Source organism: Rhopilema esculentum, chromosome 18, assembly GCF_057945365.1.
Source record: "Rhopilema esculentum isolate cy_ngs chromosome 18, ASM5794536v1, whole genome shotgun sequence".
Classification (NCBI taxonomy): Eukaryota; Metazoa; Cnidaria; class Scyphozoa; order Rhizostomeae; family Rhizostomatidae; genus Rhopilema; species Rhopilema esculentum.
Genome location: NC_142832.1, coordinates 1,903,083 through 1,919,735, shown reverse-complemented (window position 1 = coordinate 1,919,735; position 16,653 = coordinate 1,903,083). Strand labels below are relative to the sequence as shown.

General features: G+C 35.7%; 3 protein-coding genes across 3 annotated transcripts; all 3 read right to left on the bottom strand.

Moving 5' to 3' along the window:
• Positions 1-223: 223 nt before the first annotated feature.
• Positions 224-6,191, bottom strand: LOC135696767 (GTPase KRas). Its single transcript, XM_065216271.2, has 10 exons — positions 6,005-6,191; positions 5,384-5,432; positions 4,465-4,493; positions 3,972-4,021; positions 3,465-3,499; positions 2,880-2,982; positions 2,613-2,652; positions 1,520-1,638; positions 1,283-1,324; positions 224-803 (listed from the first exon to the last, which is right to left on the bottom strand). Exons 1-10 carry the CDS (start codon positions 6,033-6,035, stop codon positions 738-740), a joined length of 564 nt encoding a protein of 187 aa, XP_065072343.1. The 5' UTR covers positions 6,036-6,191; the 3' UTR covers positions 224-737.
• Positions 6,192-6,356: 165 nt separating this feature from the next.
• LOC135696752 (uncharacterized) lies at positions 6,357-11,218 on the bottom strand. The gene has a single exon (XM_065216254.2). The coding sequence runs from the start codon at positions 10,000-10,002 to the stop codon at positions 7,558-7,560; it is 2,445 nt and encodes an 814-aa protein (XP_065072326.2). The 5' UTR covers positions 10,003-11,218; the 3' UTR covers positions 6,357-7,557.
• A 135-nt stretch (positions 11,219-11,353) lies between these two features.
• Positions 11,354-15,484, bottom strand: LOC135696763 (zinc metalloproteinase nas-1). Its single transcript, XM_065216268.2, has 7 exons — positions 15,208-15,484; positions 14,607-14,654; positions 14,277-14,417; positions 13,732-13,855; positions 12,659-12,846; positions 12,131-12,349; positions 11,354-11,599 (listed from the first exon to the last, which is right to left on the bottom strand). The coding sequence occupies exons 1-7, from the start codon at positions 15,335-15,337 to the stop codon at positions 11,442-11,444; spliced, it is 1,008 nt and encodes a 335-aa protein (XP_065072340.1). The 5' UTR covers positions 15,338-15,484; the 3' UTR covers positions 11,354-11,441.
• Between the last annotated feature and the right edge of the window lie 1,169 nt (positions 15,485-16,653).

The window sequence follows — 16,653 nt, the reverse complement described above, 5'->3', positions numbered from 1 at the left end:
TTCCACTGTATTCGCTGTATCAAATGTTTGGCAGACTGATATGTTTGCCTGATGATGACACAAAAGCTAACATATTTGCTTTATCTGTCAAAATGATTTAACTGTAAAACACGTGAGATATAAACTTCGAACGGGTATCAAAGGCGCCATTTAACACTTGGTTGGTACACACTACTTAATGCTGAATCTGACCAACACAATAATGTAAAACTACCTTGATTACTGCCAATCAAAAGCAACAAGATAGGAAACTATAATTGAATTGTCACTACCTAGCTTCAGCTACACATACTGTAATACAACGAATAGAACAGAAACATAGGGTTCACATAGCGAATAAGGACAGGTAACATTCGCTGCGCAGAGTTTCGCTGCGGATTGTCCTTTCGATGTTATCATCATTGCTGGACTGGCCTACTGTTTGATCGAGCCTGGTTAGCTAGGAGGTTTTAATACGTAACAAAAAATTAAAAAAACATTGATTTGCTCAAGATTCTCTTTTATAACTGAGTTATCTAAAAGAAATTTCATCATTTCATAAGCTACTCCACCAACGAACCTGTCCTTTATTAAATAAATCGGCGACAAGAGCATTGCATTTTAACAATAACAATACTGGTATTACTAACAGGCATAAACAATATCTTCACTAATACTTTTTCACTTGATTTGAATATACGCTAAGAGAAAAATCTACACACTAGACGCACCAGTACATATATATGACGCAAGGACTACTACAAAACAACACACTTAAACTTTCCTTTTGGCGGCTTTTGTTTTTCGGGGCGACGCCTCTCTTTCTAAAAAAGATAAACATTGACTCCTACAAAGCTGAACAAATTTGACGAATAAGCTTGGTATTGATTAGCATCAACAAAAAATATTATTGCTGTGGAAAAAAAGGGGAACCTTGAAAGTGGATACTCATCGTTACCTTTATTGTCATTTTCACATGTTTCATGCTTTGTGGAATGTCAGGTAAAGACTTTGAGCTGTCACGAAATTTTTATTCCAGTCTTATTAGTTCCCAAACAATAGCTATTGGCAACCAGACACTACCAATAAAGACCAAAGGGTAAAACGAGCAATAACGGAGACTAGTATTAGCATAAAATTTATCTTTATAAGAAAAACTAAACAAATTTGGACTTTTTAAAATCAAACAAATTTCAACCCCAGCAACACAGAGAATTTAGATGGTATTAATATATGCTCTTTGTTCCTATATCAGAAAATCTATAGAAGTATTAAAAGAAATAGAAAATAAATATTAACTTACATCCTTTCGAATCTCCCTAACCAAAGTAAAAAATGCTTCTTCCTGAAAAAATGAAAATGGTCATCATAAAAAAATGATACCGCCTTCAATCATAGAAGAAGAATCATCAAAACATACAAAATTTGCTTCCACTGGTATAAGCATAGATTTTTCATTTCTCTTAGCACGCAAATTATCGGGTTTAACATGCAAAAACTTTTTAGTGAAACTGATTTAGGAAAGACAGACAATACTTACAACCCCTTGTCTAGTTTTTGCTGAGGTCTCAACAATTGGAACTGAAAAATCTTTTGCAGTTTGTCTTGCATCTTGGGAAGAGACTTCACGCTTTGGCAAATCACATTTGTTGGCAGCCACTAAAAAGATAAAATATCTTATTAAAACAGAATGTCTTGTTAATATCAGATTAAGGGTTGATATATTGGTGAATAGTGGATTTTAGTTGATTATTGCTTTGTTCCTAATTGCATACAGTCAACTGCTTGCATTGTGCCTTTACTTACAACTCATGGTGACTTGCCACAATTAACGGACAGTGTTCACAGTGACACTAGTATAATATTTATGATGCAAAGAACAAAGACAAAGAGATTTACAGCAAAGAATGCTTAAAGATATTTTATTGTTTGGCTCTGTTTAAAATGACGTCTTAAAAAGTCCAATTGGACATATTTGATTCAAGATGCCTAGCTATTCTTTTATTTTAGAATCTTGCATAATAAATAAAGAGGCATTCCAGTAGTCAATTTTGTTAAAATTCCAACCATAATATAAATTTTTAGACAAATCTACCATGACCTTAAAAAGTCAGGAAGCACAAAGATGCTTTCTGCAAATATTTCAACTGTAGATATGTTTTGCAGCTATGGGTTTAATAAATTCCAAAGTTTCACACAAATTCAGTCTTTAACTCAAAAAAATATTGCCCTGGGTCTCTCTACAACTTTAACATAATGAAAATGTCTTCATAAATTATGGAAGGTAGGTGCTGGGCACCAAGTAGAAAACTAGACAGACATCAGGACTTGCAAGAAGAGGCGCTTGAGCTCGAACAGAGGAGTTAGCAGAGGAGAAACCATCAGCAGATTAAGTGCTTAACAAAATGAAGTATGTAGAAGCAAAAATTGAACTAAGTAGATCTTCTACAAGTCTGAGTACCTGCATTTGGAACAAATCTGCAAGATTCACACCTTTAAGGAACATTTTAAGACCTTATGATGGAAATGATTGCCCTAGGATTAATGTTTTTAGTATCCAGAGAGCAAAGGCCAGGAAAATTATAGAAAAGTAGGCAAATATAAAACAATGCTGAAAAAGATGCAGAACTTACAGACAATAGGAACATTGTCTCTGTCCTTAACACGTTGAATCTGAAATGAAATAATTCAAATTCAGTGCTTGTGCTAAAAATGATAATTTCAAGCTTGGATTGGTTATGTCAAACATCAGAGCACTGTACAAAAATAATGGTGTTTGTATGACTTGCACCGTTAAAAGACATAGCTGTCAAATTAGCAGAATTCTAACCATAAAATTTTGAACAAAGGAATTCACTTCTCCAGTCATAAATAACATCTCCATAACAGTGTAAACTTACTTGTTCCCTATACATAGCAACATCTTCAAATGATTTTCTATTATTCACTGCAAACACACATAAAAATCCCTCTCCTGTTCGCATATACTGGTCTCTCATTGCACTGAAAAAAAGAAACAAAATACAAAATGAGACATAATTTAATAAACTTGACAAAAGATTTTGTGTTTGTCTTGTCTTTTACATAAAGAACTGTTTTAGATTTTTTTACTGCTGACTGATTTTTTAAAGATCAAATTGTTGAATACAAAATATCAATGAGCAGTCATCATTTTATTATAATTTTTTAACCAGGTTTTAAGTTTTTTCATCCTTGGGTGGTTGTCACATATTTCCATGTTTTCTTTCATTTGAAAGCAGTTAGAATTGAGCTTCTTTAGGTTGGTCACATTACGTGTTTCATGGTCCTTAGCAAGAGCTTCAACACACTTCATTACCACAGAGAATTCATGTTTTGATTGAGTTATATCTTAAAAGCAAGAAAGACTGGATTTATAGAAATCTGCATACAAAGCTACAAAAAATACAGTTAGATAAACCCATTAAATCTTTCAAATTTCATAAAAATTCATAATGAATTCAAACCTGTATTCTTCCTGGCCAGCTGTATCAAGAATATCCTGACAAAAAAAGAAAATGTGAAGATAAATTTCAGATGGATCTGAATTAAAGATATTTTTTGGACACTTTCTTTTCATTTAAAATAAGAAGAACTTAAATAAACAGATTTGATGTTTAAAAACAAATAATTTCATTGCAACAACAAGATATAGCAAATGGAGGCATCCTTATTCCAACAAGCCTCAAAGGGCCTTCTTTACTTGGCTACAAATGCATTTCACAAATGGTAAACGAAACAACACCTTTAAGCTTCCTCTGTATAGGTTTGAGGCATGCCTGATTACCATACAACCCCATCTCAAGGTTGTCTGTTGGTTTATAGATCTGATCCTAGGAAAATTATTAGGGGTAAGGCCTCTACAGACCCTAAATGCTACCCCTTAAATTCACACTCAATTGCAAATCACAATTTGCAACATAGAAGAATGAAGAATAAAAAGCTTTAAATATAGTTAGAAATAAAACTCTTACAAGAAGGCATGTTTCTGCATCAATAACAACTTGTTTTCTATATGAGTCCTCTGAAACAAAATGATCAAATCGCTTATTATGAAAATGGTAGATAAGGAAAGTTTAAAATGATGCTATGTCCCTCACATGATACATTACTTTACATCTTATTTTACATAGTATTACACATGAACATAAAGGGCTTTGTTTTGCACTTAAAAGTGGAGAGGCAATAGAGTACCTAAAGTTTGGTTTAATTAACATCATATAATGCTTAGCATAGGAGGCATTGTCTCCATGGGTCCCCTCTATCACAGCCTTTGAAATTTAATAAATTGCTTGAGACAGACTGTTATCCAAGCAGCTAAGGAATGGACTTAGCAGGCTACCTAAGTCTTTCTTTTTACCAAAGATCTTGCCTGTTTTCTCTGTACAAGCAGATTCAAAAACTTTTTATTAAAATTTATTGTGTATAAATTTTTAAAGAAAAACAAAGGGTGAAAACATAACCTACCTATAGTTGGATCATACTCATCAACAAAGCTACAAAAAATTATGGTTGATAATTAGGTATGGAATAATTATGGAAGTTAAAAAGAATGCCATTGTAATAATAATTCATTGAACTGAGTGCATTGTCAGTTTAGAACAAATTATTTTCAACTTCAATGAAGACACCATTATATGAAATATTTCTTAACTATAGGAGTCACATGTAAAGTTCTCAGGTCACTTCTACGTATTATTCTCAAAAAAATTCTCAACATATCTGTCATTGGAAAAAGAGTTAGTCTTCTGATTAAGACTTGCATTATTGACATGTATTGAAGAAATATTAGCAGAAGCTGTTTGTCATTACTTTTATCAGTAAAATTATTAGATACTGCAGCTAACATTTTCTGATTTCATTTGGGATTTCATTTGATTAACCAACAATCAACTGAGTTCTTCAATATAATGGCTTATTTTATGGTTATTCAAAATACAATTAAGAAACCAATTAAATTATGGTTGAACTTTGAGATTCTGTTCAGCAAGAGTCATAAGAGCAAATTTTGGTAAAGCATAGCTTGATTGAAATATTTACAATTCCAAGTTAAAATTGAATTGTAGAGTCATTGTTATAAAAACCTTTTGTTGGTTAGCCATTTCAAGAATGTTAAACTTAGCATGGCAAAAGTTTAAACATTTACTTTACTCTCTAGGTTAGCCTTTTAATAGGCAGATCAAGTTACATGTTTGAAAGATTTGTGTGTGGTAATTCTAGAGATAATGTATAAATTGTGCCATTATCCAAAATTAAGTGAACATAAGTGAAGTTTCTTGAATCTATAATTTTCAGCTATCAAAATTCTCATCAACAAAACAGTATGTAAATATTTATTATAAAAACGCCTTAATGACAAAAACAGACAGAAAAAACAAATCCATACTGGTTTTGAATCAATTGGATTGTAAGTGCACTTTTACCAACACCACCAGCTGCAAGAGATGAAACATATCTTAAAGTAAACATTTGATACACTACTGTTTATCATCAAGGCAAAAAACACTTCTGTAATAAAGATCAGACATTTGATATCTTTTTTGTTGTTGCAAAATGTTATCGTTTATATCCTTAAGATATATACACTTTTGTGAGGCTCTGAAGGCTACTGAAACTCAACGTGCTTTTCGTATTTTTGGGAGTACGTTTGCAACCAATTCTTCAAATGCGAGCAATAAGTCAATGTGTCACGCCGTAAAAATCGAAAAGTAATTTAGATCAAAAATTCAATTCTTTGTTTAAACTTGCAACATTCAAATAAATACTTATTTTTGAACATTTGAAATATTTTATGCAAATACACTTCCTTCCCATCGACTAAATCAAGTTTGATAATATTGCAAACAGACTTAGAATCTAAAGTGATTTCTCTGATTTTCTTTACAAAAATTACTTTTCATCGAAACAAAAGATTCTCGAAAACGATCGTGCCTTGAAATGGTACGAATCTGATTTCGTCAAAAAAGCAAATGGGCCTACAATGAAAAGAGAGGAAGCCCGTACTTACCACCAACTACAACTAGCTTGTATTCCGTCATCGTCCGGTAATCAGCTCTTCAAACAATAAATGGCAATATCTTTAACTATAAATATATTGCTGCAGTTGCTTTTTTATTCTATATTGACCTTTCTACCACGAACAAGGCATTTTTACACAAAATTTCTCAGCAACCAGCCGAACCCTCCCAATTCTCCAAACATAATTCATGTGAAACCTCCTTTGGGTGAGACCTTCCATCAAGCTAGCCTCGTGATGAGGATCTGATTTTTTTATCAGTGCCTGTGAATCTAAGCTGATTGGGGGTTTGAATTTAGAGGGACATGTTTCTCTCAACAAAGGAAGATTCATTTCCCGTTTTATTTCTTGTAATCTTTCCTTTTCCCAAAAACAAAATTTATTAAAGGTTGCGTCACCTATAGTAAAAATATTTACTTCGAGAGATTACTAGGGACTGCACTCTTTGCCATCCAGTAGTTCAGTTACAAGATTGTTTTGACATTTAAACTCTCTTAAGCCAATCATTCAGACAAGAATTGTATACTTTTTAAAGAACGCTTTGATAATTTCTCTCGTAGTTGAAGACTTTTTGTAAATTTTGATTTTATAGAGCAGATAAGATAACCAGGGTATACGCAAAACAGGGACATGGATTGTTGGGGTGGTACACTCCAAATTATTGAACGTGTCTGTCTGAAACTTAATTTTGATACATTTTAGTCTGCTTGGTTATTCTACAGAAAAAATTTCTTTTCATGTAAGCATAGAATGGCAAAAGTTGGTACATAATGAACTTTTTTGGCAGTAGGTCTCGGAATCACAACAGAGAAGAGTCAGAAAGGAAACAGAGAGACAGAACTTTCGTTGTTTTGTATTGCGCTTAGAATTTGATCTGTACGAGTTATTATAAACTTTCCTGTCGTTCTAAAAGTGCAAAAGAAGCCCTGTATATACTGTATGTTGCTGAATCTATCCTCCGTTGATTTGTCGAGCCAATTCTTTCTTAGAAAAGACAAACAACTTTTAGACAATAAATTTGCAAGTTTCAATCATACTATAAATTAGAGAAAAGTTTTCTGACCGTATAATAAAAGAGACAACATCTCCAATCAATAAATAACTAACTAACTTTAAATAACAAAGATTTTTATAGCTAACTTCAAAATACACTCTTTCCTTCTTGTAAATAGCAATTTAAGAAGAGCTCTATCGACCCATCCCTTCCTCCAAAATACGTCATTGCTATAATGTGTCATTTTTCAAAATCGCATCAAAACTTCCTTATTTAGCCCTCAATAAAATTATGGTATCTAAAAGCAGACAGATTTGGGCTTGTATTTAAAAAAGTCTTGATACCCAGCATGACAAATTGTTGTATCTAAAAAATTATCCGCGATAAGATTGTCCATATTTCTATAGACCTGCGTGCGCTGCACACTAAAAGGCATTAATGCTAACTAAATATCCTCTTTAAACTGCTAACAATTTTATTCAATCCTATCATCTAAAACGCAAAGCATACATTCTCAGTTCAAAAGAGAAAAAGAGAGCTTCTCCTTTTCTTACTTAAACAGACCTATTTCATGTGACGTCACAGATATATATGTAGTAAGTAAATTAGTAGTTGTTCGTTTTTCATTAGCTAAGTTGACGATCAATGACCCAAATGCATTCACAATCTTTTCAACGTTTCTCAAAAAATACGTTCGAAAGACGTTGTTTTTTCTTTCTACTTTTAGAAACCATTCTTCATTGCCTTCTCCGTCAGTTCCATTGTTAAATTTTGGTTCCAACCAAACCTTAAAGTCCTCACTATTGATTCCACAGGGTTCCATAAATGTGCTATCTTTTAAGACAACAACATCTTCTCCTTGGCCTAAATCAACGACAACCAGCTCAGGGCTTGAGCGCTTCTCACTGCATTGTAAAACACAGACATCGTTCAACTCTGATCCATTAACACTGGTACTTACTTTGCTTTCAATACTCAACCCTTTGACAAATTCTGGCCCTAAACTGTTACTCTTTATATCATCCATTACTGAGTTGTCATATGCATCCACAACCTTTATCATTGGAACGTCTTTTGAGATCACATGCACTGACACAATAGCCTGAATTGGCATCTTCTTATCTTTTTGTTTGTAAACCTTGAAGACATTACCAACAAAAACAAGCTCATTTCTTGTTACGTCGCCTGACGTCCTAATGACGATGGTTGGGAATTTCTTGCTGTTGTCAATAATTTTGAACCGTCTTTTTGGCGCTGATGCTATCACTTGATCGATGTCTATTTCATAGAAATTTTTGCCTGACCTTTGAATGACAGTGAAATCATGACCATTTGGATTTCCATTGTCAACACCGAAAAGAATTATGTAATCATTAAATGGGGATCCAAAGAGAATATGAATGGGCTGGACCGTCCCTATATTGTGCAGTTTTGCATCAGGGCCATGGAAATAGCTCAGCTTGCCATCTTTGGAGTCGAAGAAGACGCCTTTAATGTCTTTGCGATTTTGATCCATGCCTTCAAAAGAGAGAGAGTTCAACCCACTGCCTAGATCAGCTTTTAACAGACCCTCACTGCTGTTTTCAAATCGACCCAACATACCATTGATGATTATAACATCGTCCCCCTTCCCCATGTTAACATCGATGTTCTCACCTTGATCAATGTTCATCATATCAGTCAACAACAAATGGTCGCTCGGATGGTACCATTGCTTCTGCAAGCAAGTATTGATTTTCAGGCTGTTTAAACGGTATTTCTGAGTGTTTATGTTTTCAGTTGAAACAATGACCGTGCTTCCTTTGTATGGGTAACCACGTGAAAACGTTCCATAAAAATCGAACCCAACTATATCGGTCTCTACATCTGCTCTTGGTTGCTCAGCTTTTCGAACACGCCTTGCCTTGCCAGCCACAAGAAAAATATCCGAGCTATCCTCTTTCCTGTATATTGGGGAATCACCTTCACTGCCATTACTAAATGCTCCAAACTGCAAAGCACCCCTGTCTTCTCCATACAGTATTCCCCATTTTGGCAAAACACCTTGATTGACAACATAGATATCGTTAAGAAACAGCTTTTGATTCGATAAGAATAGCATGAGCATTCTCAATTGCTTCTTTGAATGCTCACCCAACGTCTCGATGGCTGTTTTACTCTCAAAGTTGATCTCTACATCTGTCTTACTTTCAGTGAAGTGATTTTGGTTATGTATGTTTAAAAACGTAACAGCCACATTCATTAAAGAGCCCACCATCATCCCAGTGTAGCTCAAAACTCTGATTTCACTTTTAACAGCAGCAACAAAATCGTCAATACCGATTATTCCTGCGCTTATCCCGAGACAATGCGCGGCAACGTTAATCGACTCGTGATTGTCAATTGCATCGCGTAGTAACCGTAGATTTACACGTAGAGATATGACGTCAAAGGCAAATGATATGATGCTTGTAATATCATTTGTTCCGCCCCAGTCTTTAAGCTTTTTCATTTTCTTGATAGTCTTTGATTGATCACTGAGTTTGTACACATCGTCGGCAAAAGCCCTTTTGACATAGTACATTGCTCGCTCTATTTGTGCAAGTATTTCTTTACGATCTGTGACATCTTGAAGCTCAAACAAGTGCGTGAACAGGGCTCTGTTGTAGTTCGCAAAAGCTTCTCGTGTCTTGGCAAATTTTTTGCTGCGGCTGATGCTATCAATCGCGTCCTTGCCGATCATGTAGAGAAACCGATCATTAATGATATAATTAGTGATGGTTGCCACCGCAGCGTACAAATCATTCATGGCTTCGTCGCGTCTACCTCCGACAACTTTTGACAGGGCAGCGATTATCGATGATTCCGTCGAGTAAGGCCCACCATTTGCTGGAAGAATGGCTGTTGCAGTATAACCTATCCTTTTCGCAGCCATTTCCGCAGAGAGTTTACTCGTCGAACCCAGACCCACAAAGGCCACCAGTGCAGTTATTATAATGTACTTGAAAGAAAGCATTTTCACTTCGACTAAAGAAAATTTCACAAACTTCGTAATATGATAATTCCCTTCCAGCCTGTTAAAGAATGCACCACCAGTATTCACACTGTTCTCCTGCCAAAGATAACCAGCAAATCTGGATAATTTTCCACAGGCAACAACTGTCGGAAAGTGGCAGTTTTAACAAAACAAAGAATGAACACCAAATAGTACATATTAGCATTGATACCTCAGTGACCATTAATGATATCGAATCGGTAACCTGCTTTACCAGTTAAAATTGTGAACAAAGATTATAAACAATGTTTTGTAGTTAATGAGCAAACCAAGGCAAACACCGGGTGTTAAAAACAATGTTTAAGCGAAATTACGTGAGATATTAAGCTATATATCTATTCGAAAAATAACATAATATCAGAAAAATATTATTTTTATAGCTACTCTCGCTGTAAGTCAAGTCCACTGCACAAAAGTTTGGTAAAGCTACATTGGTGAAGCGGTATACGAACCTCTCTGCTCCGAGTCAAGCGCTTCACCTACATTTTCTCGCGTGTCTTCAATTTTTCATTGTTTTTAAAGCGGATTGAAAACACACACACATTTTGTTCGCACACAATCATGTGCTACACAAATTTCGGCGATGCGCATATTGCACGTTCTGTGACATGGTATTCATTAGTATCACAATCTGCTATTGACAGACTTAGAGTTGAATATAGTAAGCAGAACAGAAAAGTTTATCTATCTCTCCTTATGTTCTACAAGCAGTGGCCTAAAATTTCTAATCATCAGAATTGTTTCTGCTAGGTTTCTTTGAGAGGCAAATTTTTAGAAAAGGAAAAATTTTGATTAAATGTTTGTTGCGGGGGACACAGAACTGAAACTGTCTGGGCTGCGAAAAATTTTTACAGCTTCGTACAGAAAGAAAATGAATGAAAGATATAACTCGAGTTGTATTGACAAATTTGTTCAATCGCAAATTTCAAAAGTGATAAACAGAAAAAATAGCAGTTGTTCTTCCCTTAAGTTGCAATGCATGGCATCACATAGTAATTTTCGTAATATCAAACTTGAATCATTGGTGAATTTTGACTGTTGAGTAATCTTTCTTTATAGCTTATATTTTGTTTTATTTCCATTTAATGTATCCATCAGAAGTGACAAACATGGCGCAGGTAACCCAAGTAAGAACAGGTCTTGGCCAGTTGGGTGCACAAACGACATTATGACCTCTGATAACAACTTCAACCTTTATGACCTCTGATAACAACTTTGACCGTTAGTCTGACCGAAACAAAAATGGTTTTCTGTTGTCCAGCAAGCTTGCATGCAACATTTAATGGGAGAAAACGTAAGAAAAGCAAGATGAAACCTTTCAGAAATTTGATATGAATTTAACTTCATAAAATAATTTTCTCAATAGAGATCAAAGAATCGTCTGCACATACAGGATTACCTCAGCAAGGTCTCTTTTGGATCTCGAAGCCATTTCCACTGGCATCGCCGCATAAAGCAGCTTCCAGGTTCCTGCAATGCCTCATTCGGCTGCGCTTGCCATCACCCATGCATTGTCCCCATGCAGACCATTTACTCCAGTTGCTTTCAGGGGTGGTTTCTGCGCAGAACAAAACAGAATGAATAGGCAGAGCCAGCATAATCACGTAAGGTGAGTTGGAATTAAAGCCAGGCATATTACAAAATATATGACCATGACAAGAAAAACGATTAAGCAAATGGAATCAAACGAACGAAATAGCGAGTGAACGTGAACCAGCAAATGTACCAAGGATCTAAATAATGTAGGGTATAGTGGGGAGAAGGTGCCGGGTTTGTCACGCTGCTGTGACATCTAATGACAAAAAGAAGCAAAAGTAACACGAAAAGCCGCGAATAAATGAAGGAATGAATGAATGAATGAATGAATGAATGAATGAATGAATGAATGAATGAATGAATGAATGAATGAATGAATGAATGAATGAATGAATGAATGAATGAATGAATGAATGAATGAATGAATGAATGAATGAATGAATGAATGAAAGGACGGTATCTTGAGTTATGAATTTATCAAATTGACTTTTGAATGATAAATATCTAATTATATCAACACAACTTGGGACGAAACTACATAGTCAAACATTACCTTGACAACGATACATTCGATTAATCTTTTCGATATCCTTTTGGCTTAAAGATCCCGTCCGTCCAAGGATCTTTGTTTGGTCTCCTTTTGCCTGAAGAGTTGGCTTGCCATTCTTTGAAAACGCCAAGTTCCCATAATGCATTAGGCTGTTAAGGTCATAGGCAAAGGCACCAAAATCGCTCACTGATGGGTCTACCAGTTCAAAAAGTTGGTAGTTGGCTGCAAGAAAATTTAATGATTCTTAATTCAAAGATTTTTCTGAATACTTCCAAATTCCTAATTGTAGGGGGTCTAAGAAGGAGGGGGGTTGGCAATTTTTTTAAAAACCCTAAAATGGGGGATCATAATAGATTGAGATGCTTAGATCTTCCGAAATTATGTTTAAACTAGGGGGTGTATAAATAGGAATTTTGCATAAAATACATAATTAGGGGGGTAAAAAAGTAAAAAAGTTTGAGAAAGTTTCGTAATCGGAAAAAGGTTTCTGGGTATACAATGTTACACTCAGACAACAAGATGAATCCTTACATGGCTTAATGTTGTTCCAGTTAACTGTGACGTAATTATCTCGGTCATATCTTGAGTGTTCATGAAAGAATCCAAGGGTGTGCATCAGCTCATGAAGAATAATGCCTTTGGAGAAGCACTCAGGTCCAAGTGACAACTCTTGGTAACTTTTACCAGGTGACACCCGTCGTCCGATGTTAGACCAGCATCTGGAAAGGAAGAGCAAAGACTGTCTTGGGCGGACATGAAGAATCCGGATAGGTATATGTTTTGCTGGGTGTCATATTCTTAGGAGAGCGTTCCATGACTCTAGGTGACCTGTGATTCGTTTATGCAGTCAAAAAACTCCTCGATGTGTATGACACGAGGTTAATCAATCTTTATTTCTTTAATGATGGGTATATGATAAGTCGAGAACATAACCAATCTAAAAATTGATCTTGAATGATCCTATTCTTTAACTGAGACTTTTAGCTGTCATACCAAAACTTTATCAGCTTTTTCATTGCACAGTAGAGAGCCGAGCGACAAAGAAGGTAACCTGTGTACCAGAACCACATAAATTCGAGAGTGGAAACCGAAGATAGGAGTGGAGAAGCGGAGGAGCGCCGATCTGAGAATAATTTTTCTCGCTCCAACCACGGTGGCAGTTTTCACTAAACCCCTGAGCAATATAAACATTTTCCCTCTTACTTTCAATGAAGTTTCCCCCGGCATTTCCCATGATACCGAAGTTCAGATCTCAGCTGCTCGGAAAAAACATCAAACCTCGTCATGATCAAGTTGCAAGATTACATGAAAAGATCAACTTAGGTATTTCATAGACCCCCCCCCTTGTTAAAATTCTACGACTACATCCATCCCTGGCAATATGTCAGGCAATTTGCAAAACGTTCAACTAATTTTCACATTTGGGGGTATTTCATAATGCTCTTTTGGGATGTAAGAATTAAAAATTCTGAAAGTAGATTTTTGTGACGTCGTCACTTCGTTACTCTAGTGTTATCGAGACAAAAATTCTCTACTCATACATTAGAAGTCTTAAAGGCTAAACAAAATAAATATTTCGAAAGTAAGGCTGTAAAACATTTTACCCTTTGCCTTGCACAAACTTGACCCCGTGCTCATCTGTTGGTTCTTGTTGGCTGAATCTAATACACGTGTTTTTCTCAATTTCGGCAATGGCGTTACTGATTGAAATTCTTGCAAGAGGTGAAACTAAAATTTGAATGTACGATAACTGCTTTAGTCAGAAATATTAAAAGCTTCATTGAACATTGAGCCTTTATTACAGATATCAAGATTTAATTCCTTTGGAATCGCACTATATACCGATTTTGTGATCAAAGACCAGGATATAACTTTTTGCTTGGGGGGAGGCAGCCCTGATGAATTAGTGTAACAACAGGCATATTTTACAAAATAAAAGTATTTTACTTAAGCTACTTAAGTTTTTTTGGGGGCCAAGGCCCCCCGGCCCCCTGGCCCCCTTTGTATCTCGGTCCTTGTTTTTTGTTATTTGGGGGTTCATTTGTTTCAAGTCATAATTGCCGAAAAACACGCAGTGATTTGTTTGAAAAAGCGATTAGTGATAAGTGGTTTGTAATCAGAGGTCAGTGATCAATGATCAAAAACTCACCTGAGGCATCGATCTTATAAGGTATTTGTTTTGCTGTCCAGAGTAAGTTTTCCTTGTTCACCACGTTTCTTCGATTGCGGTGTACACGAGGTATCATGATGTCCCCGTCAACAATTTGGTTGTTTCTTGACGTTCCATAAGCTAGATAAAACATAAAAGATCTGTCCTTAGTGCGAAATACTTTATACACATGCATACAAGGACACATTTAATCCTTGATCGAGTAATGAAATAATTGGAAATCTGGGGGTTGGGTTGGGGGGGGCGAGGTTTTGAAAGTTTTAACCTGAGATATTCGTGACGGGTCACGACGTATCATTCGTAAATTACCTTTGTTGATGTCTGCAATAATATCCATTGTAGCTCTATGCTTATCATCTGAAATGAAAACACAACTTACTGAAAATTTCGAGAAAAACTCAGTCATCTCACATTTAATAATTTAAAGACGATTTCACTCATAAAAGGATAGACAAGAGAATTATAAGTAGCGCCTCTAAAATTTAAGAATAACTCGAACCCGAAAGTTGATCAAAAGTTAAGAACAAGTTAAGAACAAGTTAAGAACAAGTTAAGAACAAGTTAAGAACAGGCTGAGCTACAGCAAGTGTGATTTTGAACAATGTTTCATCTCAAAAACGAGGATTTTTAGTATGTATTGGTGCTTTTTCGGTGAATTTTCAAATTTGTCGGCAAATGAAGGTTGTCTCAACTCTCATTTCTTTGGCAAGTAAGGCCTGGACACCTCCCTAGAGCGCAACAGCTAGCAATTGCACGTCTTACACTTTAATAGCTTAAGAATAAATTGAAAACAATCCAGTCTCAGATTTTCGAAAAAATTAAAGAACAGCCAGCCTGAACTTAAATATACTAGTTCTTAAAAAGAATGAATTTAGACGTGCTTACTGATTAGAGATAAACAACAACAAACCTATATTGCGACATTGAACGGCAGCAAAAAGAAGAAAAAGCAAAAAACGACTCATGGCTCTGGCATCTGATGCACAAAATGGCTGCAGCAAGCATAGAAGATATTTACATAAGATCAATTCTTGCTTCATCCATGAACATTGAGCAATCCCACTGAGCTCAAGGTGGTGATTGCTGTCCACGTTCTTTTTGTTGTCAAAACTGACAACAAGCAGACGATGAGCGACAATTGAAAGATATATTTTAACAGGTGGATCACAAGATCTTGCAAAATTTATCAGATATGACCTAATCAAATGATAGCGAGGAACTTTTGGGAGGGGACACGTCTATGCAAAAAGGGGCATCTCTGTGAGTTGCAAGTAGGTACTTTACCCCTGTTTCTGAAAAGTAACGTGCCCCCTGTGCCTCCTTTCTTCCTTTCATCTTTGCATCCACATTTTTGTTCCTATCTGACGTAATGTGGCTGTACATGATACCAGTCTGCTATCTCAACACTCGACAGCTTCGTTCACTAATTTCTCCTTCCCTATAAGAACAACCTTTAAAAAAAACTTCAAGCTGAGATTTGCTCAAAAGGGTAAGGACGACATAAGAAACAAGGCAGGCTGAAATTTGATAAAACAAAAGGAATAAACCAGCAAATATTCAAGCAAAGAGATAGCAACAGAACAACAGAAAAAGATAAGCAAAACAACATCGAAACAAAAATTGCGAAAAGACCTTATCAAAATTGACATTGTTTTATCAGATATGTCCCCTTGCTGGAGATAAAATTGCAGGTACAAGTACAACATCCCGTACAGAGGCTTAATTTACTTTACCAAGCATATGTTATGTCCAGACACTTCTATGCACAGGAAAAACGATTACAAAAATAAGAAACGCGCGAGGCTGAAATTTTGCGAAAAAATATGTAAACGCCACGCTGAAACTGGGGCTAAGTGTTACTGTAAAAAAGCGTCTTAAAGAAACTTGGTTTTTTATTGGCAGCCTGGATAGATTCTTTTTTAACACTTTTCACAGTCTTCGAGGCTCTTAAACAGTGCTTGTATAAGGGGACTTTTTAGGACAAGATAAAATTCATAATTTATGCCAAATAAATGAATGCTGTTATACATAACACCAGCATAAACCAAAAGCGATGATAACAAAAGTTATAAATGAGATGACAAGGATAAACGGATTGAATCACATCTCAAAGGCTTCTAAGCAAGTTTGAAAGCGGGAGGGCAAAGGCAACTCTTAGACCAATAGCGAAAGATTTTGCAACACGCTCTATTGTTTTGCAAAAAAGTGGTGCCGGAGCATCACCGGCTCCTTCGTCGGAGGCCCTACATCTGTAATGTTGAGGGACCATTCATGAAGACAGTTTGATTCGTGGTGGAATAGAGTAAGGTGAATTCAAACGAAAATGTAGGGACCTTTTCTATTTAAGATCTGATGC